This window comes from Rhinoraja longicauda, chromosome 28 (assembly GCF_053455715.1).
Source record: "Rhinoraja longicauda isolate Sanriku21f chromosome 28, sRhiLon1.1, whole genome shotgun sequence".
NCBI lineage: Eukaryota > Metazoa > Chordata > Chondrichthyes > Rajiformes > Arhynchobatidae > Rhinoraja > Rhinoraja longicauda.
The window spans coordinates 23,707,631-23,732,652 of NC_135980.1; the positions used below are offsets into that span (position 1 = coordinate 23,707,631).

Consider the following 25,022-nt stretch of genomic DNA (forward strand, 5'->3'; position numbering starts at 1 on the left):
AGCCTCAGAATTACATCACTACTAAGTATGATCCGATTGAGTGTATAGATACTGATAAAGTATGAAGGGTTTTTTTGCGTAGTTTTGTTTGTATATTTTTGAGCATGCTATCCAGTCAGCAAAAAGTCTATACATAATTACAATAAATCTATTAACAAAAGATAAACTATCACCTCAAAATAATATGGCATGGTCCAAAGCTCCATGATTTAGTTAACATTCATTAATGGTTTTAAAAACAATAAAAATAAATATTTTTTCAAGCTACATGCTTTGCATTATAAACAGAACGGTCATGTCGCTCATCACCCCAACTGATTTACTCCAGTCTTAGGGGTATTACGTACTGTGAGAATTCCTCAAGCTTACAACGGCAACTGTTTTTTCTACCATTAAATATGAAAAAGAATGACATTTCCACAAAGTCAGCAACTTTTCTCTTCAAGTGTCAAGTTAGCAGCTGAATGATCCATTGATGCTGGTATCCATAGCTTGCTGAAGTTGTAAATCAGGGCTGCTGCTGCAGATTTACTATGTTATTGTAGCTGTTAGTGGAACAAATGAATTGCATGCATTGGACTGATTACTTGAAGATAACATGGGTAGCTCCAACCCCAGGATGAAAAAAGAAATTAAAAAATTAGGCACAGATTACATTTCAGATCTTAACTTTAGAAACAGCACAGTGGTGTAACTGGGTGAGCTGCAGCTTTGCAGCTCCAGCAACCCAGATTCAATCCTCACTCCACAGCTGTCCACATGCAGTTTGCATATTCTCCTTCTGTCCATATGGATTTCCTTTGGGTTTTCCAGTTTCATCCTGCATGCAGTGACATGCAAATCAACGGACTAATTAGTCAGTGTGAATTGCTCCGTATTTGCCGGCAACTGTTAGAATCGGAAGGGAGCTGGTTAACATGTGTGGGGAATAAAATAGGATCAGTGTAGGGAGGTGCTCGATGGTCATTGTGGACTCAGGGAATGCACTAACAACTTATCCATTCAGCTAATCTTCACATGGAAGATGAGCTACTATTATCAAACAAATCAGCAACAAAAACTTTGGTCAAATTTTTTTTGCCTTCAAACTCAAAGTGTCCTCTAAAACCCAACTATGACCCTGGTAGAGAGTAACCAACTTAATGATTTTCAGGCAATAGTGGAGTAAAGTCTAGCCATCAGCCACATCGCAGCAATATACAGTATAGACAAGGAACTGCAGATGCTGGTTTACAGCCATGATCACATTGAATGACAGTGCTGGCACGAACGACCAAATGGCCTACTCCTGCACCTATTTTCTACTTGCCACTCAAAGTCCCTTTAAAACTTCTTTTCACCTTAAACCCATATCCTCTTGCTGTTTGATATTCCTGCCATGCGGAAAAGATTTGACCATCTAACCTATCTATGCCTTTCAATCTTGCACAGTTCTACCAGATCTCTCCTCAACCTTCTTCAGTCCAGGATTAGCAAGCCCAAGCTTTCCAATCACTCTAAATAACCAGTCCTCCAGCCCAAGCAACATACCGATTAAACTCGTCCACAAATGAGAATTTAACTTTAAACACAAAATAAGTGTATCAGAGACTCTTAAAGGTCTCTAAGTATTGCTTGCTAAAAAAGGAATGCATTGTAGCCATTTCACACTGGCATTGTGAGATTAGACAGCAACAGGCTTGAAAAAAACCCTCATAATACTCGCTCTCAAAAGTTTACACTTAAATAGCTCTCCTTCAGGTACCCACCAATAGACTTCCAGAACCCAATCAACCACATCACAGAAGTCACGACACTGGAGGCTAGAGTAGAATCTGAGAAGGAGAGCATATTTAGTTACTTACTCTTATCCTTCCCAAAAGAATCTCTCCGCCTAAGGCTGGGTGTAGAAAGCTTGTTGGTCAATTGATTTGAAGCAGCTTGCATGTTTTTTCTCTGGGAAGATTGTATTGAAGAACTGCAGGCCATCTTTGGCTCATTCGCAGTTTTCGCCTGTTTACTGGCAGTCAGGTATGTCGATCTGTTAGCTCGCCTTAAAATAATAGTCACAAAATTAACACTTGTTATATTTCACAGTTTTACATGCTAAGTATAAAATTATGCAAGTACCAAGCCCATCCACTCTAGTTTAGAGACACCCGTTTCGCTTTTACTAAGGGAAGGTGTGGAAGATAATTTGTGTACTACAAAGGTGGTGGAACCTAATAATTCACCAGTTAGCAGTCGACACATGACAGAGCTTAAAAATGAAAATATCACTTTAAATTAGTATGTACACATATTTACAGTGAAAACTATCAATAGTTTTTGTGGAGTTAACAGCTAACTAGCCACACAAAAGCAGCTGAAAACATACTGACGTTTAATGACCACGTTTTATTGAAATGTTTGCCAGTTGATCACATGAACATAATTGAATCTAGTTTTAGACACATTCCTTTGCAGCTGTGCTTTCTTTGGCCATAAGGCGCAAGCCACCAGCCATTAATATAGTACAAGCTCAACAACATTGTACTGCAGCAAGTAAATTTCTTTATAGAAACAAGGAACTGAAATGCTGGTTTACACAAAAGGACACAAAATGCTGGAGTAACTCAGTGAGTCAGGCAGCATCTCTGGAGAACATGGACAGGTGACATTTTCGGTCAGGACCCTTTGTTAAAATACAAGACTAATTTTCCAGAGTTTAGTTATGGATATCAGTTTTATTAATTGAGCAGATGTCATGATAGAAATTCCAACTCCATAGGAAAAAAGAATTTGACAAAGAGCTGTCAAAGGATACCTTATTTCAATGCCTTCTGTTGCCACTAGTTGTCAACACTGAACTAAAAAAATGCTACGACTCCTTTCATTAAAAGACATTACTGTTTGCACCACAAATTTACAGCATTAACTCTGCACTACACTGGATAATTTACAAGCCCATGCAAGGTGGCATGTAAATTATAGTGGCACAGTGGTAAAGTTGCTGCTTTACAGCGAATGCAGCGCCGGAGACTCAGGTTCGATCCTGACTACGGGCGCCGTCTGTACGGAGTTTGTACATTCTCCCCGTGACCTGCGTGGGTTTCCCCCGAGATCTTCGGTTTCCTCCCACACTCCAAAGACGTACAGGTATGCAGGTTAATTGACTGGGTAAAATGTAAAAATTGTCCCGAGTGTGTGTGTAGGATAGTGTTAATGTAGCGGGGATCGCTGGGCGGCGCGGGGCGAAGGGCCTGTTTCCGCACTGTATCTCTAAAAAATAAAATCTAAAGGTATATTACATTGCATTGAACATACAAATTATGTGAAGGTTCCCTCAAGCGTGCTCTGCCATTTAATAAGATCATGGCTGTTTGGATTATGTTCTCAAATCCACATTGCTAGCATTGCTAGCATTGCTAATTATTTGTCGCACCTGAATATTATCCAACTGTTAAACATGCACGTGGACACCTAGTTCCCTATGCATTTCAGAGCTCTGTTGCCTCCCTTTTAAATAAAATGCAAGAGCATATAATTTCAATAGTAATCAATGCCAAAATCCACACCAACCACAACGACTATTGCAGGTCATGGGCACATTAGCAGATAACATGCATTGCTTAAGCGAGTAAAGAACCATATCTTTACCAAACAATTTCTTGCAATCCACAAACTTTATGAACACTCAAAATTCTGCTGACTATATCTTAACTAGAACTAAATTCCATTCATCCAAAGATAGACAGCATCTCTGGAGAGGCAAGTAGTACAAGAAAATAACTGCAGATGCTGGTACAAATCGAAGGTATTTATTCACAAAATGCTGGAGTAACTCAGAGGTCAGGTAGCATCTCGGGAGAGAAGGAATGGGTGACGTTTTGGGTCGAGACCCTTCTTCAGACTAATGTCAGGGGGGCGGGACAAAGGAAGGATATAGGTGGAGACAGGAAGATAGAGGGAGATCTGGGAAGGAGATGGGGAAGGGAGGGACAGAGGAACTATCTAAAGTTGGAGAAGTCGATGTTCATACCACTGGGCTGCAAACTGCCCAGTCAAAATATGAGGTGCTGTTCACCCGGGATGAGGTGTTTCACACTAGGGCTTCAGAGATGTCCATGTTCTTCAGGAAACGGGGCTTCCCCTCCTCCATTATAGATGAGGTTCTCACTAGGGTCTCTTCTACATCCCGCAGCTCCGCTCTTGCTCCCCCTCTCGCAACAAGGACAGAATCCCCCTCGTTCTCACCTTCCACCCCAACAGCCAGCGGATCCAACAAATCATCCACCAACATTTCCGTCACCTACAACGGGACCCCACCACTGGCAATATCTTCCCATCCCCTCCCCTCTTTGCATTCCGCAGAGACCGTTCCCTCCGTAACTCCCTGGTCCACTCGTCCCTTCCTACCCAAACCACCCCAACCTCGGGCACTTTCCCCTGCAACCGCACGAGATGCAACACCTGTCCCTTTACCTCCCCCCTCAACTCCATCCAAGGACCCAAACAGTCTTTCCAGGTGAGACAAAGGTTCACCTGCACCTCCTCCAACCTCATCTATTGCATCCGCTGCTCTAGATGTCAACTTATTTACATCGGCGAAACCAAGCGCAGGCTCGGCGATCGCTTCGCTGAACACCTGCGCTCAGTCCACATTGACCAAACTGATCTCCCGGTGGCCAAGCACTTCAACTCGCCCTCCTATTCCCAGTCTGACCTTTCTGTCATGGGCCTCCTCCAGAGCCATCTCTGGAGAGGAATGGGTAATGTTCTGGGTCGAGACACTTCTTCAGACCGAGTCAGCGGAGGAGACATTGACATATGGACGGGTAAGGTGTGAAAACAAGAGATCAAAGGGGACAAAGATAAAAAGGAAAATGTAGAATGGATCAATGTTGGCTGAGGGAAGATGAAACTAGTCAGAGAACAGGACAGTGAAACACCCCTGCCAGCTTTCTAAATAAATCTAATTTCTTGCATTGTTCTTTCTCTCAGAATCCATTAACACATTATCCCAATAACTCTCTGTATAAACGTTAGTCATCTAATCTTCCCCCCTTATCTTTCTGGTCAATAACCATATCTCCTTCATTATGGTCAAAAATATAGTTATAAGGTACTTTGAAACTGAAATACCAATCTGTTCTTTAACTGGAGCCTTAGAATTACCAGTTGAACCAATGAAAATTGTTTCCTTTCAAAACAAAATTGAAAAGTCAGGAGAAAATTACTTGCAGAATACAGGACAGAATGCATTACTCTGGAGGCAAAGGGCATGTACTCAATGGGCACCTTTTATGCTGCAATAATTAGTTACACAAATGATATAATGTACTGTATATTTTCAGCATAAATCAAAGAACTAATTAATTAATTAAGCCTGCCATTAAATTGACCAACAAGAAATCTTGACCAAGTTTTAAATGAATTCAGTTTTGGGGCCCTTGAAATATCTAAAGTACAAAATAAACTCCATAATTTGTTTTTCCTTCCTCATTATATTTTGCATACATGCAGATGCCTTATTAATGTAGAGACAAATGCCCTGTGCTATACCACACCTTCTAACAACTAGTATCTATGGAAACAAGCTATTTTGATTTGGCCCAAATACTTCAATGCAAATTCCTACCAAGTCTATATCTTCTATTTTATTCCTCAATTCCATTAAAATCCAAACATATCTTGGTGGCAGTTTTGAAAACAATCAAAAATTAAGACTCCACAGCCATCCAGGATAGAAAATTATAAAGATTCTGCTTTGTTTAGTACTAAATGGTGCACTTTTATTATAAGTACACGACATCTTGTTTTATACTAATCCACCAGAGGGCTCAACAGTGTCAACAAATGTGGTTTGCATAAAATGAGTCATCTCTCATTCTTCTCAACATCTGAGAATACAATTAATTTCCATTGCAAAATATGTTCCATTGCAAACAAATTTTAGACAAGGGGACTGAAACATTTATGTAATACTCCAGGTATGCTCTCATTATGAGCATGTGACAAAACATTTATTCATGTTCCCAAAGCCCCTAAAATACTGAGTACTAGAGTAACTCAGCACATCAAACAGCATCTGTCAGGGAATGAATAGGCAACATTTCAGGTCAGCACACCAAAAAGTCACTTGTCCATTCCCTCCACAGATGCCATCTGATGCCCTGAGTTACTCCAGCACCTTGTGATTTCCTTAAGATTACAGCATCTGCCATTCCTTGTATCTCCTCCAAAATACTAGTTGTCTTTCCAACTTCCCACAATCCAAGTCCAAGGCACCCATAACAATATTATAAATAAAATTTCTCAATCTCTTACTATTTAAATAAACACTTCTGACTTTTGACAGTGCTCCATCTGTCATGTTGTTGCCCATTAACCTAATTTGTTCTTGCTCATTAACCTAATTTGGTCATGATACCCTGAAAGCCTGTTGCATTCTCATATACTTCACAATCCGCATAGTTTTGGCTCAATAACAAAACTGAGAACATCACAGAAGACTCAAAATGCTGGAGTAACTTAGCAGGACAGGCAGCATCTCTGGAGAGAAGGAATGGGTGACATTTCGGGTCAAGACCCTTTATCAAGCTGAGAATATCACATATGATCAGTCAGTCTCATCAAAAAATTATTGATAAACACTGCATAACAGTGGTCCAAGTATAGACCTCCACAGTACCCCCATTAATCAAAGCCAACAAAACTGAAAAAAAGGGATAATTTATTTCTAACTTTATCCATTATCCAAATCAGCCCCACAATCATTCCTACTCTGACTAATCATGTACTGTCTGAAGAAGGTTCTCGACCCGGAACGTCACCCATTCTTTCTCTCCAGAGATGAGGTCCGGTCCCGCTGAGTTACTCCAGCATTTTGTGTCTATCTTCATATATTTGTTCACCAAACTCGGCCTCGGTTAAGACTTATTCAAACATTTTCTTGAGAAAATCCTAACAGTCTCCTGACCCTCCCTGTAAAGGGCTCATCCACCGCAAGAAATGTTCACCCTGATTACCACAGAAAGACCACTGAAATTATTGGAAACCATCTGGAGTTCCTTCCTACACGATTATTATTAAGCAGTTGGCCATAGTCATTAATCCATTTCACTCACAGACCATCACGACCCGCCATTTTTACTTCAAAAACTGCCGCTTTCCTTTTAACGGCGGAAAGCCCGCTCCTGCTCACAGCCCGCCCTCACCCGCTTACTATTGGCTCGCATCCACGCCGGTCACCGTAATCCGGATATGACTGCCTGGTTATGTAAGTTCCGCCCACACTAATATCAACGTTCATTGGACAACCCGGACGTCAATCATCGCACGCTGGTCACGCATGCGCTCCTATTCCCCATACTCTGAATTGGAATCTGAGCGTCTAAAGAGTTGCAACCGTCCATGTACGAATCCTTAAAAATCTGACTGGATTTTTTTTTGGTAAAGACACGATAGATAAAACTGGGATTACTTGGGGGGGCAAGTCCATGGGAGAGGGCGGGGTATGATGTGATTGGCATTGAGATCACCCAATGAGAAGCCGGATCTGTCGTCCTGTTGAGAGGAGCAGCCAACCAGAGGTGAATCCCGCCCACATCGGGACGAAACCGTCCGTGCGGATGCCTGTAAGACCCCTACGGCAAAGGGTTGTGTGGCAACGTGTGTGTATAGGGGTGGGTGTCGAATTAAACATCAGAGAGCTTGTTGTTCCAGATCGTTGTTTTCCTCTGAAAATATCGCGCAGAGACGTTCATATCAAAGCGATTGTTGGGAGAAAAGAACCGACAATGTTCGAAGAGGCAAGCGAAGTGTTTGACAACATGTTCAAGGGTTCATTCCCATTGACTTTCATCGTCTTCATCCCCGCCGTGTTGATCCTGGTCTCGCCCATCGAGGCGGCCCACGAGTTCACCGTGTACAGAATGCAGCAGTACGACCTGCAGGGACAGGCTTACGGTGAGTACCGTCCTCGCCCTCTTCCTTCCACGCCCAGTTTTTATCCCAATGCCAAAAATGTAAAAATGAAAACTCGAGCACACAGGTAGAAGATGGAGCAGCATCTGATGAAAAATCACCCCAGCTGAGAGGTTGACATGTTTCCCTTCCACTTCTCCCCATGCCGTGTGGGTGGGGAGAAGTGGGAAGGGCCAGGGATGCTTTGAAATGTGTGGGCACTAACTTTAATACAGGGAGTGAGTGGTGTATTATCTGGATTTCACTGCCTGTAAAGAATCATTTGAGCCTCTTGAAAATAAGTTGGATGGGCACGAGAAAGAAAGATTTTGCAGGGCAATTAAATAAAACACGTGGTTGCTCGGAGCCGGCACATTTGATCAAATACAAAGTGCTGGAGTAAGTCAGGCAGCATCGCCGGAAGACGTTAGAAGATGACATTTCGGGTCGGGACCCTGCTTCAGACTGATGTTGTGTTGTGACATTGGATGTCGTGGCCTGATGTAGGGTTACAGTTCTTTAGAGTGGTGGAAACAGAATCCTGTAATCTCTGCAGAAAATGATAGGAGTTAACCTTTCAGGTCCATGAGTTTCCATCAAGTGTTGCCCGACCTGTATTAAGTATTAACATATGCCAATATGTTCTCCGTGTTAGTTGTAAACTTGTGATTCCCGATTTACTTGTACCATCCCTGCAGGCAGCGAGTTTCTTGGTAACAGTTTCTTCCTCGTATTTGTCACCCTTCCTCTCCCAAACGATCTTCAAATCAGATGTGGTTGGCTGGCAATTTGCATAATGTAACCCCTGGAAAAGTTCTTTCAGGAAAGCTGATATTCAACAGGTAAATGGTAATTGATGAAATATCACCAAAATGAAATAGTAACGTTTCTTACTCTCCATAGAGGTTGTCTGGTCTACTGTAACTTAAATAGATCATATAATATGCTGGTGCATATATTGACTGAAAATTGTATTAAACCTGTACAAGAGATAGTTGACGTGGGAGTGGGAGAAATAACTGTTTTGCAATAACTGGTTCTGATTTTAGTCAGTCAGGGCTTTGACAAGGACAAAATGTAAAAACAAGAAAATGCAGATGCTGGTTTATAAAAGAAGACACAAAGTTCTGGATTAGCTCAGCGGGTCAGACAACACCCCTGAAGGACATGGATAGGTGACATTTCTGGTTGGGATGCTGCCTGGCCTGATGAGTGACTCCAACACTTAGTGTGCCTTGCTTTGAAAAGGACATAAGCACATCAGCAAACGTATCCGTTAAGTTATGAGGAAAGAATAGGGGGCAGGAACTGACTAGATTGTTTTTTAAAGAGCTGGCACAGAATCACCAGGCTGTATCCTTATGCTTCTTTGATCTTGAGCAAATTTTCTGACAGAAACATCCAAGAACTATCCTGGTCTCTGAAAGTTTCAGAAGAAAATAAATCATTCTAGCCTGTCTATAATTTTTGAGGTTTTGGGGATATCAAAGAAAAAGTCTTGCCTTCACTTCCTAAAATCCTTTGAGTACTTTTGAAAATGTAGTTATTTCTACATTGTGGCAGTTACTTCATTACAGCAAGCTCCCACAAATAATAACTGCAATTGTTTAGTGCTGTTGGTGTTAGATAAATGTTGGTCGGAAACTGAGAAATGTTATCTTGTTATTATTTGAAATGATGCCAAAGTCATTAGTTGAATATTTGACACTTCTGACAGTGCAACATTCCCTCCATGATCACTCAATCAGCTGAGAGTTTTGGGGAAGTTAACATTCTCAAAGATTTCAGCTTATAGGACTTGTTTTTGAATGTCATCCTTGTTTGAGATTAGAGGAGAGGTTGTCATCTTGTTTGATTGTAGATAGCATCACAGCTGAACATTATTCTGCCATTTGATAGTGTCCACACAAATCTACTTGACAGTGGGGGTTTTCAGCTGCTTGCATTATTGCTTTGGTGCCTGGTCCACAAAAATAAGGACAGTATCATAGCAATGTAATGTGCCATCTTGATGCAATTATCTGTCTTAAAACATTGTGGGTAAATTATAATTCTTGATCTCTGCTACACCAATAACCCTACACACTGACTTTTTCCATTTTAATCATTGTAACCATATGAAATTATCCTTAGCCAACTAATCTGTCAAACGCACTTGTACATTTAGGCAGGGTTTACTTGATAGCACTTGCCTCTCAATCATAAAATTGTGTGTTCGGAAACCAGTGTTGAATTCTTTACTCTGAATTCCTTGAGGAGATGTTATTAAGGATTACATCCTAAAATATTCTGGATTTTCCTGTATGTTTCTTATTGTTTAAGTGTAGATACCATGAATCGTCTAAGTGCTCTAAGGCTCCTTCCATAAACTAGGGTTTTGTTTGATTCACCTCCACCTCGTTGCGGGCATTGGTCGAAGGAACTGGTGCACCACTGAAATGTTGAACTTTATATTCTGCACTTTGCGCTAACTATTGCACTTAAGTTTGATCTGATTGTAACTGCATATCTGATTAGTTTGGATAGCATGCAAAGCACAGGTTTTCACTGTACCTCGATGCTCGTGATAATAATAAACTTGAAACTAAACCTAAATATTATGAAATTCTTTCCTTGTGTGCAATAGCCTTCGTTTTTTATTGGCCAATGTAGATATACCAAACAAACCTCTGTTGATATGAATGAGCCTTTTCCCAAGTTATAGCCCTGGGTTTAATTACATTTAACCTGCTCGTCTAGATTTGTGATTTTGCTCATATTTTCAGGTTGAACAATTACTTTGGAAATTAAAATGTTTTTAATGGAATTAACGTGGCAAAGCAGTTCACAAGTGTTTCCAGATAGTTTAACACTTGCGCAAAGTGGCAGTAACAGGGCAAATCATCAAAAGCTGAGTCAAAGAGATGGGTTTTAGGGCAGGAAAAGATGCAGAAATGAAATTCGAGAGTATTAGCCTAGTTAGGGTAAAAGCACATCGAGATGCAGGAAGTCTTAAAATTTTGTTCACGCAAAGTATTCATAGGGATTAAGGGAAACAAGGCATTAAAAGAATCTGGACATGGATGATAATTAACTGAGGCATTGCCAACGTTGGTCAGCAGCATGAGAAATTGATGAATGGAACTTGGAGTGAGGGGTGTGTTGAGCAAAGCTTTTCATCGGCTCAATTTGGAGGCTGTTTGAAGGGAGGCTAACATTGGAATAGTAAATAGTCTAACTGATGCACAGATTAAATTTTCAGCATTGGATAAACTGAGTGGTACGGAGATGTGGTGATATCGCATTAAACGGAATTAAATGACATTCATGTGGGTCTTTCTGATCTCTGTCAGCGAATCCCCATGTACTTTGCTGGACATGAAGTATTTACAAAGTGTAATCGCAGTAATGTTGGAAATGCGGCCGTCAATTTGTCATGGCAAAGTTGAACTAACAACAGTGTGAAACTATCCAGATGAAATGAATTTATGATATGGTTCCAAAACATGATGATGTTCTGCTATCTTAATATTTGTTGGAGCATTTAAAAATAAACTATCCTGTCTGAAATCTCCTTAGTTCCTCTTTCTGATGGTGACCTTTAATGAAGTAAGTCAAGTCAACGATGTTTGTCACAGTAAAAAACTTAACGTTTTTATTTTCGGAAGTTCTCAAACATGCTGTGTCTGATGAGCATGAATAACAGTCAAAGTGTACGTTTTTTAACCGAGAACCGAGGTTGAACTTTGATTTCTCGGTTGGGTTGGCTGTATGTTGAAGAACGGTGGCACTCTTTGGTGAAGAAGAGGGAGGATTTGTGGAATCTGAGCCATTACCACCAGATCAAAAATCTAGAGGGATGCATTTCATTGCTGTTTATTTGGGGAATTCTAGCACAGGATGGTTGCTATATCTGTTTATATAACAGTTGCTGCAGTGTAACAGCAAATTCTAGCTTATGAAATACTGTATTCCAACAAATGCATGAATTACGCTTTTTTTTTCACTTACTTTGATAATAATAGTATCCTGAATGTGTAACACCACAGTGAAATTTCACCTCATCCGTAACTAGTAAAGTGAGCAATTAAGATGACAGATTGAATATTGCACTAAAAATGTGTTAGTTGGTATTGGTTATTTTTTCTTTGTGCTGATAACGTGGATGGCCAATGTAAAAAGGCTCTCCACTTTGACCAAATATGTAACAAAAAAGTTCAGAAGGGTGACTGTGAGGCTAACAAATCTATTGATTCTCTAAATAGCTTCAGTAACTAATGACTTCAAGTCCTGAGACAAATGCAAACAAGCATTAAATAAGTTATTTTTTTAAATCACCCTTAGTCACATCGTAAAATGACATAATAAGTTATGATTAAATTTCCTTTTCCAATACAGAACAAGTGGATATTATGGCTATGATATTTTATGTGCAGTGGCCAGTTGAACCAATGCAATGTTTTATTTCTGCTTCAAGAAACTTTGGGTAATCCAGCCATTTTGCCTGTAGAATATCATCATCAATGTGGGTGGGATTGGGTAGATGAATCTTATACCACTTTGGGGGAGAAAACCAAAGATGATATGGGGGTTCTTGGGCAGATGACCAAAAAAGATTTTCAAACAAATTGGGTTTCAGGAGTGTGTTGAAAGAGGTGATTGGGGAATGGCAATAGTGAAGGATTGTATAGCTTAGAGCTTTTGTAGCTAAAGGCCTTCAACTAACTGATGTGGAGTACAGGTATGGCAGTTAGCACAGAGAGACCTGTCCACAGCAATTTACGGAACGGTCTGATAAGCAATCCACAGAGTAAACACCAATGCTCACTAGCAATACCAAGCTAAAATATTAGACTTCTTACCAAGCATTTTGAAACATTGTCAGTTTTGGGCGTTTTATGATTTCCATGTGAGCTGTGTGTTGAAGGGAGAGATTAAGCAATGACATTTCAAACACTTATCTGAACATCGGCATTTATGGGAGTGGGTTGTTTCTTCTAATACAGACATTGGACTGAGATGGGTGAAAAGTAACTTACTGATTATAAAGTAGAATTAAACAACTACAGATGCTGGTTTATTCCAAAGACAGACAAAAATTGCTGGAGTAACTCAGCAGGTCAGGCAGCATCTCTAGAGAACATGGATAGTTGATATTTCGGTCGAGACGTCACCTCCCAATGATAACCCCTTCTCCCGTCTCCAACATTCCCCTCTTTGTTTCCACATAGAGTACTGCCTAAATTATTTTTAAAATATTTTTGTTATAATTAAATTTGGCAATCTAAATAAACAACAGTTTTTATTTCTCTACACTTACTTAAAACTTATTATTGAAATATTCAGTAAACAATTTAAAATAGGTTTGAAAAATCAATAGTTACAAGAACGGAATAATAGGGTATATCTGTAGGTCTCGTATTAATAAATTCAGATTCCTTCATAAGGCCTTGTGGGGAAAACATTTGGAGCCCAGAACTATTGCCTTTTAACCCCCCGATAGGCTTTCTGCAATGTTTGCATAATGGATTCTGTTCACAGCCTGATGATTTGTGGAAAATTAACTTGAGCTGGGAACTTTTTATAAAAACGTACAGATTTACTCCACTGGCACAGCAAAATATCCCGAAGACGTGCGGGTTTGTAGGTTAATGGGGAGAAGCCAGGAACGGGGTACTGATTGAGAATGATCAGCCATGATCACATTGAATGGTGGTGCTGGCTCGATGGGCCAAATGGCCTCCTCCTGCACCTATTGTCTATTGTTAATTCACCATTATAAATCACCCCGAGTATGTAGCAAGTGGATAGGAAAGTGTGAACGGGTGATCAGTGGTCAGTGGGGACTCAGCGGGCTGAAGGCCCTGTTTCCATGCTGTATCATTAATTTCAAATTTCATTAAATTCAATCATACTCCAGGCATTAATGATATAAGGATTCACCTTCTGGTATCCACTCGATTTTGCTAGGGATAGTGGAATTGAACGTCTGTTGCTGGCAGCATTTGAGGTGAATTTGCTGCTTTTGACGGCAGACTAGGACTGTCAATGTTCCTGATTTGCATGGATTGGCTCTCATCAGGAAGAAGAATGCAATTTGGCATGGCCATTTCAAGAGTCTTGGGTTGTGGATGATTGTATTTGTTCTTATGGTATCACAAAATGCTGGAGTAACTCAGCAGGTCAGGCAGCGTCTAGGAGAGAGGGAATGGGTGAAGTTTTGGGTCGAGACCCTTTTTCAATGATTTTGCATTTGTTCTGATCAATAGATCAAGAGATATGACACTTTCCTGAATCTCAAAATGTTTGCTTGGCATTTCTGAGGAAATTGGAAGCACAGCAATTGGTGACTTTGGTGTTCCTTAAAATATATCAGTTGAGAGGTTTCTTGTTGATTTCAAACATGTGCCAACTTTGTTTTTTTTTGTTTCCTAATAACTAATTTCTAGTCTTCGTGTTGCACCATCCCTTAGCAATGAAGACTATTTGCTTCCACTCCAGTATTGTGCCTTTTGAGGTGGCTAATGTGGCCAATGTGAAAACCGCAGACATTGGCACAGATGGTTGGTTAGGTGATTTGTGATGGTGTCTGCTCCTTTCATTGCTAATGCAAGGTTCTTTGTGTACTCCTGTGCATGACCTTGAGATTCACAATACCACCCTGACTGCTGATCCTCTACTTGGAGTGGCCATAGACTTGAGATTCCTAGGAGTCAGTGAAAGTTGTATTTCTGCTAGTAGCTTTGAACACATCATTGAATCTTTTCACTCTGTTCACCTAGTAATCTCTTCCCATGGTGAAGCTCGTAATAGTTTCTGTTTTGGAAGTGTGATCTTCAACACGCTGTCTACCTGACCTAGAGACTGTTTAAATATGGCACCATTACTGGGAATGTGGCCTGAGGAAAGCGGTAATGATGATTCTCTTTTCCTTCCATTTAAATAGGAAGTGTTTGCGCATTTGTGTTTCTGGTATCATATATATATATACAGCGCGGAAACAGGCCTTTTCGGCCCACCAAGTCCGCGCCGCCCAGCGATCCCCGCACATTAACACTATCCTACACCCACTAGGGACAATTTTTACATTTACCCAGTCAATTAACCTACATACCTGTACGTCTTCGGTACTTTCCTAGTCGCACGAGATATCTGACTGCTGCATGGTAGACTGTAACTTTTATGCCAGGTCTGAGCCAGGTCTAATAACTTATCCTGGAGCCTTCTTGATCTTCAAATACCTTTTACCACTGATGAGCAGAGATAAATTTCTTCATCTCTGCCTGTCTTTGCGGGGCAGTGGCTCCTGATATTAGGCAATGGCTAACATTTCCCCGGGCCTCATCATAAAAATATTTATTATTGAGGGATATATAGTGTAAAAGGATTGCGAGGGGTGTATTATTTTCCTCACTCAGGCATTGATGCAAACATTGTAAACTGTCACACAAACTAGCCTCCCTTACATTGACTCCATCTACACTTCACACTGCCTCAGCAAGGACGCAAGCATAACCAAAGACCAGTCTTGCCCTGATCACTCCCTCTTCTCCCCTCACCCATCAGGCGAGAGGCACATAAATGTGAAAATACATACATATGAGAAATACATACCTCCAGATTCGGGGACAGTTTCTTCACAGCCGTTATCAGGCAACTGCACCGACCAGCGATCCCCGCACATTAACACTACCCTACACACGCTAGGGACAATTTACATTTACATTTGCCAATTAACTGACAAACCTGTACGTCTTTGGAGTGTGGGAGGAAACCGAAGATCTCAAATCAAACCCGCGTCTCTGGCGCTGAAATGCTGTAAGGCAGCAACTCTACCACTGCGTCAGCATGCCACCCTTAATGTAGTAGGGAATATTGTGAGTGTTCCTCGGAGCACACAGATGAGACCATCAATAAACCGACTTGTTCAATAGACTTACCACTGATCTACGAAGTGTTTTATTTTGTGTCTGTGCCTATCTGAGTAGAGTCAGATATAGGGTAAGGGCATAGCACAAAATTCCTTCCCACAGGTATCTAAAGGACGTAAAGTTTCATATTCTTGAAATTCTGAAAATTAATAAGTTTGCAGAGAAGGCATACAAGATGCTTTGTTCTGGCATCCACCTGAAATATTCCCCCCCCCCCCTGTTTTTCGTCCCACAGACACGACCTGATCTGCTGAGGATTTCCAGCATTTTCTGATTTTATTTCAGATCTCTAGCATCCACATTTTATTTAACTTTCAATGCAAACGTTTGCTAGATGCAGGGTGCAAAAGGACAAAACAATGCACCTGGAGCTTGTGAGAAAGGGGAAGTCACAAGAAAGCATCAGCCTATGCAAAGCTGCAACTTCTAGCCCTCATCTGTGCTCTTTACTTTCATCATGACTTTTGGATCATTTATAACATACGTATACGTCACATTATAGGATACGGAACAATATCTGCTTTTTAATTGATTTACGGGATGTGCACAATACTGATAACCTCGGTGCGCTCACTGCTGCGTTTACGAATAACCAAATGATCATGCAGTAGGAAGTGACCTCTAAGCTAGATGCAAGAAAATAATTGCAGATGCTGGTACAAATCGAAGGTATTTATTTCACAAAATGCTGGAGTAACTCAGCAGGTCAGGCAGCATCTCAGGAGAGAAGGAATGGGCGACGTTTCGGGTTGAGACGCTTCTTCAGACTGATATTCTAAACTAGATGTTGTACATTGGTGCCTTAATGCAATTTACCAGGCGCCAGTGTTTATTGTACAGTTTCTGACATTTTTCTGTTCAACTTTGCCACTCAGAATACACTGTATATTACCAGAGTAACGTCACATGGATGGCTACATGTCTCTGCAACCATGGGATATGTTTTTTATAAGTCTGAGCCAAGAAATACACAGATGACAATTTATACAAAAACTGAATAAAAGCAACACATGTCGCTCTTTTGTCGTTCAATAGTGAAGAGCCAAAGCCTTTTCTTGTACCTCATTTTAGTTTAAAGAACAGTCATGAAATCAAGAAGGCTCCAGGATAAGATATTAGGCAGAATGAGTCAAGATACACCTTAGTCTTCTCCCTGACAAGTATGTACTTATTCATGTCTCTCGTTTCCCTCTTCCCTGACTTTCAGTCTGAAAATGAGTTTCGACCCGAAGCATCACCTTTTCTTTTCTCCAGAGATGCTGCCTGACCCACTGAGTCACTCTTTTTGTGTCTATCTTCAGTGTAAACCAGACTTTGCAGTTCCTTCCTACACAAGTATATTTTTGGCCCTTTTTCGTACGTTATTCAAGCTAAGAGAACTTAGTCATGAAATCAAGAAGGCAGCAGGGTAAGAAATGAGACAGAAAAATCAAGATACACCTTATTCTTCTCCCTGACAATTTGTTTTTATACAGAACACAATTTTTATTTTCTAAAAGAAATGCTTGACTGATCCAGCTTCCCATGTGATCCAACCACTACAATGGTGCTGGTTTGGCAGCTGCAATAATTATGCTGTCTGGAGAGACGATGGGTATTGACAGCAACTTAAAATGCTGTTCCATTTCAGGTACAAGGAACGCTATGCTGAACACCGAGGCGCGGACAATCGAAGCCGACGTGTTGAGCCGCCGGTGTGTGCTCATGAGATTAGCAGAATTTTCATTTGACAAATTTCAGGAAGCCATACGACAAAGTGCTGGGGCAGTGGTGATAATTCTGCCCCAGAACATGTCAATGATGCCTCAGGACGTCATACAGGTAAAGCAGCTTTCTTTCATTTTACCCATTCACACTAAAACTGGCAAAAAGGCAGCAGTGCAGGAACGATGAGGGATACGTAGTAGTGATTGAAAGTCAGGCAAGTTTTGTCAATGGGTTTGGTTCGCACTGTGTGAGTTGATGAGAGTTAATAATGAACGTTTGCTACAGCTAGTTACTGTTGAGTGATCTGTACAGATTCCAGCTTTAGTGCTCATGCTGAGGAGAGATGGGGGTTGGGAGTTTGAACTGATTTTGCACTTCCCTAATTTGACACTAATTATTAGACTGACTTTTGCTTTTAATTAGCAGCAGTTTATGGAGATAGAACCAGAACTTTTGGCGACTGAGACAATTGTCCCAGTGTACTTTGCCTTGGAGGATGATGAGCTCTTGTCAATACACGAGCAAACACATTCAGCTTCTGTCTCGCAGGGCACTTCTTCAGCTGCTGAAGGTGAGTTGAACCTATTGCAAATGCGTTTCGGGTAAGATGCGCCAGGCAGAGTTTCAACAGCTTGAGTCCTGTTTTCTGATTCCTTTCGTTCAGCAAGTGGACCCTGTCCTGAAAGGTTAAAATGTTGTTATGCCTATAATGTATTCATGCAAAAAAGGTAATGTGGCATGGTTGGGATTCACGGATTTTCCAGACTTTTGGATATAACTCCCATCGCCAACTATAAAGAGCTGTCTTAACCTACCTTGTGCCTCACTGGAGACCCACAAACTATCTTTAATTGGGCTTTACTGGACTTTATCTTGCACTAAACATTATTCCCTTTATCCTGTATTTATACACTGTGGATGGCTTGCTTGTAATCATGTATAGTCTTTCCGCTGACTGGATAGCATGCACAAAAAAGCTTTTCACCATACCTCAGTCAGTACATGTGACAATAAACTGAACTAACTAAACTATTAATATACCAACACACTTTTAATTTGTCCTGCTCAAGTTTCATGGATTTTCAGGACTATTGGCATACTTGGGATTCATGGAATTTCCAGACTGTAGGATATTATTTCTATTAATTCACCAACACATTTTTAATTAGTTTTGCACAAAATTATAAATTTTCGAAGCTGGTGCGTTTCAGGGGAGCACAGAGCATCAACTGGTGAACCACATAATTAACCTTTAGGTTTTCCGAATAGTCAGAGAGCAGATTATCGGTCTTGTTCTGTACTGTAAATATTACGTTTCTTGACTCTACCAATATCATAATACAGTGAATAAAATACAATTTGTTCCTTTCTCAGTTCTCTTGCATACAGCCACAGCCAATGGCTTCCAGATGGTCACCAGTGGGGCCCAGAGCAAAGCTATTAGTGACTGGTCAATAACCAGCCTTGAGGCAAGTTGGAATTACTCTTCTCAATGCAATGATTGGTGATGGTGCTGCATGGGATATTTTTACAGGCCGAATAGTACCATCACCAAGCATTTGTCTGGTCTGAAGATATTAAAAAATGGACAGTAAACTTAAATATAATCTTGCTGTTTGCAGTTTTGTTCTTCGTTTTTTTATTAGCCGAAGATGCACATTTTGCCATGATGAAGACTTTAAGGGATCCGCCTTCACTGACCATGTACCACCTTATGTCTGGTCAGATTATTTCCTCATGACCATTCGGAACAAGAATGTGGGATGTTAAACTGTATTGTCTAGCCATTAAGATCAGGTCATGGGTAATTGCCTCAGCTTCATTTTACTTGTTGCTCCCTAACCCTTTATATTCATAGAAAAATATAAGTTGTGCATGTCCTGATACTTTATGCTTTTGTTGTTCATTTAGGGCAAATTGACTGGTCTGGGTGGCGAGGATCTTCCCACTATTGTAATAGTAGCACACTATGACTCCTTTGGAGTTGCTCCTGTAAGTACAACCCTAGTTATCACATCACTGAGCAATTACTGCTATCAATTATTTATTTTAAACCTGTCTTTTAAGGCTTTTTACTGACAGAAAGGTTTCAGAGAGGTTGAGTGTTGATTGTTTGTGAACTTTACCCTGTGAACAAAAGCCAACACTGAGGCTTTTACCCGACTAAACTTTGATCTTGCAGAGTATCACACTCTGGAGGTAATGCAACGAAATGTTAAGGTATTGAGCCATGCCATATAGATTGAGGCCTGAACTCTGGCAGGGCTTGGTAATGTGACTTAAACTGGCATTAGTAACCCTGGGTTGTGGAAATAGGGCAGAGGTTAGGTTTAGTTTCAGCTCCAGATTCAGTAATTCAGATGAGGAAAAACTTTTTCAGTCAGAGAGTTGTGAATCAGTGGAACTCTCTGCCTCAGAAGGCAGTGGAGGCCAATTCTCTGAATGAATTCAAGAGAGAGCTAGATAGAGCTCTTAAGGATAGCGGAGTCAGGGGATATGGGGAGAAGGCAGGAACGGGGTACTGATTGAGAATGATCAGCCAGGATCACATTGAATGGCGGTGCTGGCTCGAAGGGCTGAATGGCCTCCTCCTGCACCTATTGTCTATTGTCTAATGCAGCATTGTTGGGTGAAAGGTAAATGAGAGTGACTGCATTGGCTTTCAATTGTATATTTTCCTATACTCAAATAGCATGTTGATGGTGATTCCAGATTTATATGTGAAAATTTAAAAACAGCTGCTACAAAACCATACAGGATGTTATAATATATAAGTTTTTGGAACTAGCTTTTATCTATGATGACATACAACGTCTCTATCCAGGTTGTTTTAAACCTTTGCTTCTATAATAAGCTTCATCAGACGAGTTTCATCAGACGAGCTTCTCAATTGTGGGAATGATAGGCTATTTTTAATTTCTAAATTGTACTGTGTACAGTCATGTTCAATTGTAGATCAACGTGTAATGAAATTATTCCTAGAGCAGAAAAGCGCAGAACTATATTCTAAAAGTTGGAAATAAAAAAGGAAAGTGCTGTAAATTTGCAACAGATTTGGCTGCATTTGTAGACAGGGAGAAAAACAATGTTTCAGATCGATGACTTTTCCTCAGAACTAGAAAAAAATAGAGATCAAATGTTTCAAATTGAGACAATGGAGAAGAGGTGGAGAGAACAAAGGGAATTTGTATGTGGAGACTAGGGATCTAATCCAAACTGTGGTGGTCTCCTGGGTCGCTATGAAACTTGGCTATCTCAGTCAACAATATTTAAAGAGGAAACATAAATAGATAAAAGGGAAGGAAAAATGTAATACCGGAACTTGGATAAAAAAAATCACTGCTCGTGCTAAAAATCTGAAATAAAAGACTGCTGGAACTACTCAGTAGATTCATCCCATGAAGTTGATATAGGTTGAATTTTTATCAAAACTGCTCAGTTCTGATTCTGGTTGGAATGACAGGTTATCTGAAATTGCTGAGTACCATTTTGCTGATAACTTAAACTGGTCAGAAAATAAGATGCTGTGCTTAGAGATGAGAGTGGGCTTCATTGGAACAGTGGCAGAGGCCAGAGTGGGAGTTGGAATGAAGAATTAGTAACATTATCTCTCATGCGGACTGCACCTATGGTTGTCGGGTGTAAACTATAACTGCAAAAAATGACAGGAATTCTAAAGGCCAGGATAAGGAATTGATCACTTGATGAATCTGTTCAAACAGAAAAATGCTTTATCACTAATATTGCCCAAAATACTAAATTAGATATACAGGACAAGTATATATTGAAAAGTCACTGAATTTTACTTTCAATGTTTCTGCTTGATTAACTCAAAGATTCCTTTTAGATAGACAGGGTACATTATTAATTAGTACCATAAAAGCTAATGACATTTTAAAACATTCTATCAGGCAGGATATTTAAGTCAAAGGCCATGAAGAGTCCGAAATGTACGTTAGCTGATAGACAAGTTAAGGCATTGGGCAGGCAAAGTTGGTACATATTGTTTTTGGTCTATTGTATATCAATACCATAGAATAATTTATTTGCCCTCTTCTCCATCCCATGCTCTTTCCGTAACAGTGGTTGTCTTATGGTGCTGATTCCAATGGTAGTGGTGTGGCAGCTCTACTGGAACTGGCTAGACTATTTTCCAAACTCTATACTTACAAGAGGACACATGCTGGGTGAGTACAAAACTGCTGGTTTGTGTCCAATCACCCAAAGTAATTTCAAAAGTTTTTATTCAAATCTGATTTCAGTTCGTTTTATTTGTCGTGATGAGCTGAATGGAAAGTTAAAGCTGAGAGATTTTCTGACTTGTACTTGTAGGCTGACTCTCAACATAAATAATGGGTCCAGTGAGTACATTTGCTCTGCTTTTCCTTGCCCCGCCTCGATAGATTGATCCTGATGTCACCAATATCTTAACTGCAGCGTAAACTCCCCCCTGTTCTAAACAAGTACCATAACAGCATTTAAAAGACATCTGGACAGGTACATGGATAGGAAAGATCCAGAGGAATACGGGGCAAGTGCGGGCATATGGGAATAGTTTAGATGCGGCATCTTGGTCGGCATGGACGAATTGGGCCAAATGACCTGTTTCCATGCTGTATAACTCCATTTCGCTAAATTCCCCCCCCCCCCCCCCCCAATGTGGAGGGCACAGCAGGTAGTGCTGCTGGCTCACTGCTCCAGCGTCCTTGGTTCGATCCTGGTCTCTGGTGCTCCTTGTGTGGCATTTGCACATTCTTCCTGTCTTTTTCTCCTTGCGTTTGAGGCAGCAGAAGTTATGAAGCTGCTTCTGCTGTCTGTTTGTTGTCGTTGGCCTGACTGAGGTCAGTTGACAGGGCTCACCACGGGGAGGTCGACATCATGAGCCCCGCATTCTTCCTGTGACTGCGTGCTTTCATTGAGTTCTCCAGATTCCTCCCACACACCAAAGACGTCCTGGTTGATTTGCTAGTTCGCAACTGTAAATTAAGCCTTGTTTAGGTGGGTGATAGACGAATCAATTTGGTGCTGATGGGCATGTGAGAAAGTAGAAGTGACATAGAAATAACGAGATTGCACTTTGAGCCAGCCCAAACTTGCTGGACCGAATGACTCCCTCTGTCTCCTGTGAGAAATTTAGAGCCCCAAGTGTGGAATTAAGCAGTATTGAATCAAATAATTCAAGGTTTACTTCCCATTTCAGTGCTGAACTCATCCAATGACAATAATAGTTGTTGTTTGCATTTCTATTTTGCATTTAGGAAATTACTGCCTCATATTTTTGTTCTGCTCTTGACCTGTGCTAAGAAAATACGTAATTGGCATCATTCTCAAATTGTCAAGTGTGGTTACCTCCATTGTCATATTGTCAGCTCACAGCTTAATAGCCACACAGAAGTTGCTCTAGACTGTTTCCAGTGGGGAGTAGGATTGGAGAGATGGAGATGAAGTTCAGTAGATCAGTGAAATGATAGAAAATGCCAGCTTGGACATTCTAGAAATAGAAAGCAAACATTACTCTCTGTAAATTCTGTTTTATACTTCTTGGTTAAGCACTTGGCTGTTTAAAATTAAAGTTATAACCTTTATTTTGGGGTTTTATTTGGTTAAAATATTTTTTTTTCTCCCAACAATTTTTCAGGTATAATATAATGTTCTTTGTATCAGGAGGTGGAAAATTCAATTACCAGGGTACAAAACGCTGGCTAGAGGATAATCTGGATCATACAGGTAAGGTGAAAGATTGTACCTGTGCACATTAGGAGGGAGAATGTGATTTGTCCAGCAGAGATGCGTGCCCTTCTGAAATTGGGTTTTGTATATAACCGACAAAGATAAAATTGCGATCCTCATATACGTTATCCACGTTTAGATTGGACAAAGAATACAAAGTATTTGCCATTCTCATTACTGCTGCTTACAACATAATTATGTGGACTGTTTTGGTCAGAAACTGATGTTGAACATGTAGTTTGCACTTCACTAAAGTATAGTAATATATTCATCCGCCCTCGTTTCATATGGTTTGATGTCACATTGTTTCTATGAAACAACTTGAGGCATTTTGCTACTTTTAAAAATATCGTGCCACAACAAGTCATTGTTGGGGTTCCTGTGGTTTTGTTGCACTATCATATCGGGCTGAGAATCACTTGGAACGTTATACAAAGTATGATTTGGACAGAACTAAAAACAAATTCTGAGTTGCATCAGTTGTGCACTGCATTGAAAAGGGGTAATTATTTATGTGGGAGGTTTGCATAAGGCACTTAGTTCTGCCTGTGTATTAAAGACATTGGCTTGCAATAAAGATTCTGTGTGCCCAATTTTAAGAAAGAACAAAATATGATTTCATGATAAATGTCTCCGAAGAAGTGAGAAAGTGGAACTCGCTTCATGGAGTGTTTGAGGCACACCACATGGGTGCTTTGAAGGAGAGGTTAAATAACACATGGGGATAAGGAGTAGAATTGTGTTAAAGAGGCAATAGTTCATCCTGTTGGCTTGAATGTCATGTTCTTGCATAATAATATTGTGTGCAACAGTTCCCTTGTGGACATCTACTACCAGTTAAATTGGTTTGGATTTACCTTGCTTTTGAGAGAAGATAAACGGTATCTGTACTTAGACAATAGACAATAGGTGCAGGAGGAGGCCATTCGGCCCTTCGAGCCAGCACCGCCATTCAATGTGATCATGGCTGATCATTCTCGATCAGTACCCCGTTCCTGCCTTCTCCCCGTACTCCCTGACTCCGCTATCCTTAAGAGCTCTATCTAGCTCTTTCTTGAATGCATTCAGAGAATTGTCCTCCACTGCCTTCTGAGGCAGAGAATTCCACAGATTCACAACTCTGACTGAAAAAGTTTTTCCTCATCTTGGCTGTAAACTTATGGTTGGACTCCATGTTTTCCAGATTCAAGCCTTCTCCAGGATAATGTTGCTTTTGTTTTATGCCTTGACACGTTGGGTGGCAACGACGATGGCCTCTATCTCCATGTGTCAAAACCACCGAAAGAGGCCACACCTCAGCATGCATTCCTGAAGGAGCTAGAAACAGTAAGTGCTTATCACCTTATTGCCAGGTTTCCACATAACTTGAGCTTTGGCCAGAGATTCATTTGCAACATATAACAGGAAACATCGTCTTATTTTCCCAGTGGTTTTCCTGCATACCACACAATATTTATTTAGATAAAATAAAGATAGAAAATGCTGGAAACACTCAGCAGATCTCAGCAATATTTATGGAAATAGAACAAAGAACAGTCCAGCGCAAGAATTGTGCTTCAGCTCACAATATCTGTGTCGAACATGTTGCCAAGACTCATCACTTATCTCTCTGTGTAGCCCATATCCTTCCATTCCCTGCACATCCAATATTTGTAATAATAATAATAACTATTTATATAGCACTTTTCATGAAACTGAATGCAGCCCAAAGTGCTTTCCACAAAAACAAACACATTTCTAAAGAAAAAT

At 40.5% G+C, this 25,022-nt stretch overlaps 2 protein-coding genes across 5 annotated transcripts in view; one reads left to right on the top strand and one right to left on the bottom strand.

Moving 5' to 3' along the window:
- haus8 (HAUS augmin like complex subunit 8) overlaps nucleotides 1-7,188 on the bottom strand; it is a 40,318-nt gene extending 33,130 nt beyond the window's left edge. Inside the window, exons 1-2 of one of the 2 annotated variants that reach the window (XM_078423663.1) lie at nucleotides 7,089-7,188; nucleotides 1,845-2,032 (exon numbers count right to left, since the gene is read on the bottom strand). In XM_078423663.1, coding sequence (XP_078279789.1) covers nucleotides 1,845-2,032; nucleotides 7,089-7,108 — 208 coding nt within the window. In that variant the 5' untranslated portion in view covers nucleotides 7,109-7,188. The remainder of the gene's footprint in view (nucleotides 1-1,844; nucleotides 2,033-7,088) is intronic. The other variant, XM_078423664.1, reaches the window with a different exon arrangement.
- Nucleotides 1-25,022, top strand: part of ncln (nicalin) — a 115,237-nt gene that overhangs the window by 73,827 nt on the left and 16,388 nt on the right. The window contains exons 2-9 of one of the 3 annotated variants that reach the window (XM_078423779.1): nucleotides 7,687-7,929; nucleotides 17,467-17,657; nucleotides 17,967-18,114; nucleotides 18,918-19,012; nucleotides 19,455-19,535; nucleotides 21,627-21,730; nucleotides 23,182-23,270; nucleotides 24,457-24,599. In XM_078423779.1, the coding sequence (XP_078279905.1) occupies nucleotides 7,761-7,929; nucleotides 17,467-17,657; nucleotides 17,967-18,114; nucleotides 18,918-19,012; nucleotides 19,455-19,535; nucleotides 21,627-21,730; nucleotides 23,182-23,270; nucleotides 24,457-24,599 (1,020 nt within the window). In that variant the 5' untranslated portion in view covers nucleotides 7,687-7,760. Of the gene's footprint in view, nucleotides 1-7,603; nucleotides 7,930-17,466; nucleotides 17,658-17,966; nucleotides 18,115-18,917; nucleotides 19,013-19,454; nucleotides 19,536-21,626; nucleotides 21,731-23,181; nucleotides 23,271-24,456; nucleotides 24,600-25,022 lie in introns of those variants that run through there. The other 2 variants (XM_078423777.1, XM_078423780.1) reach the window with 2 other exon arrangements.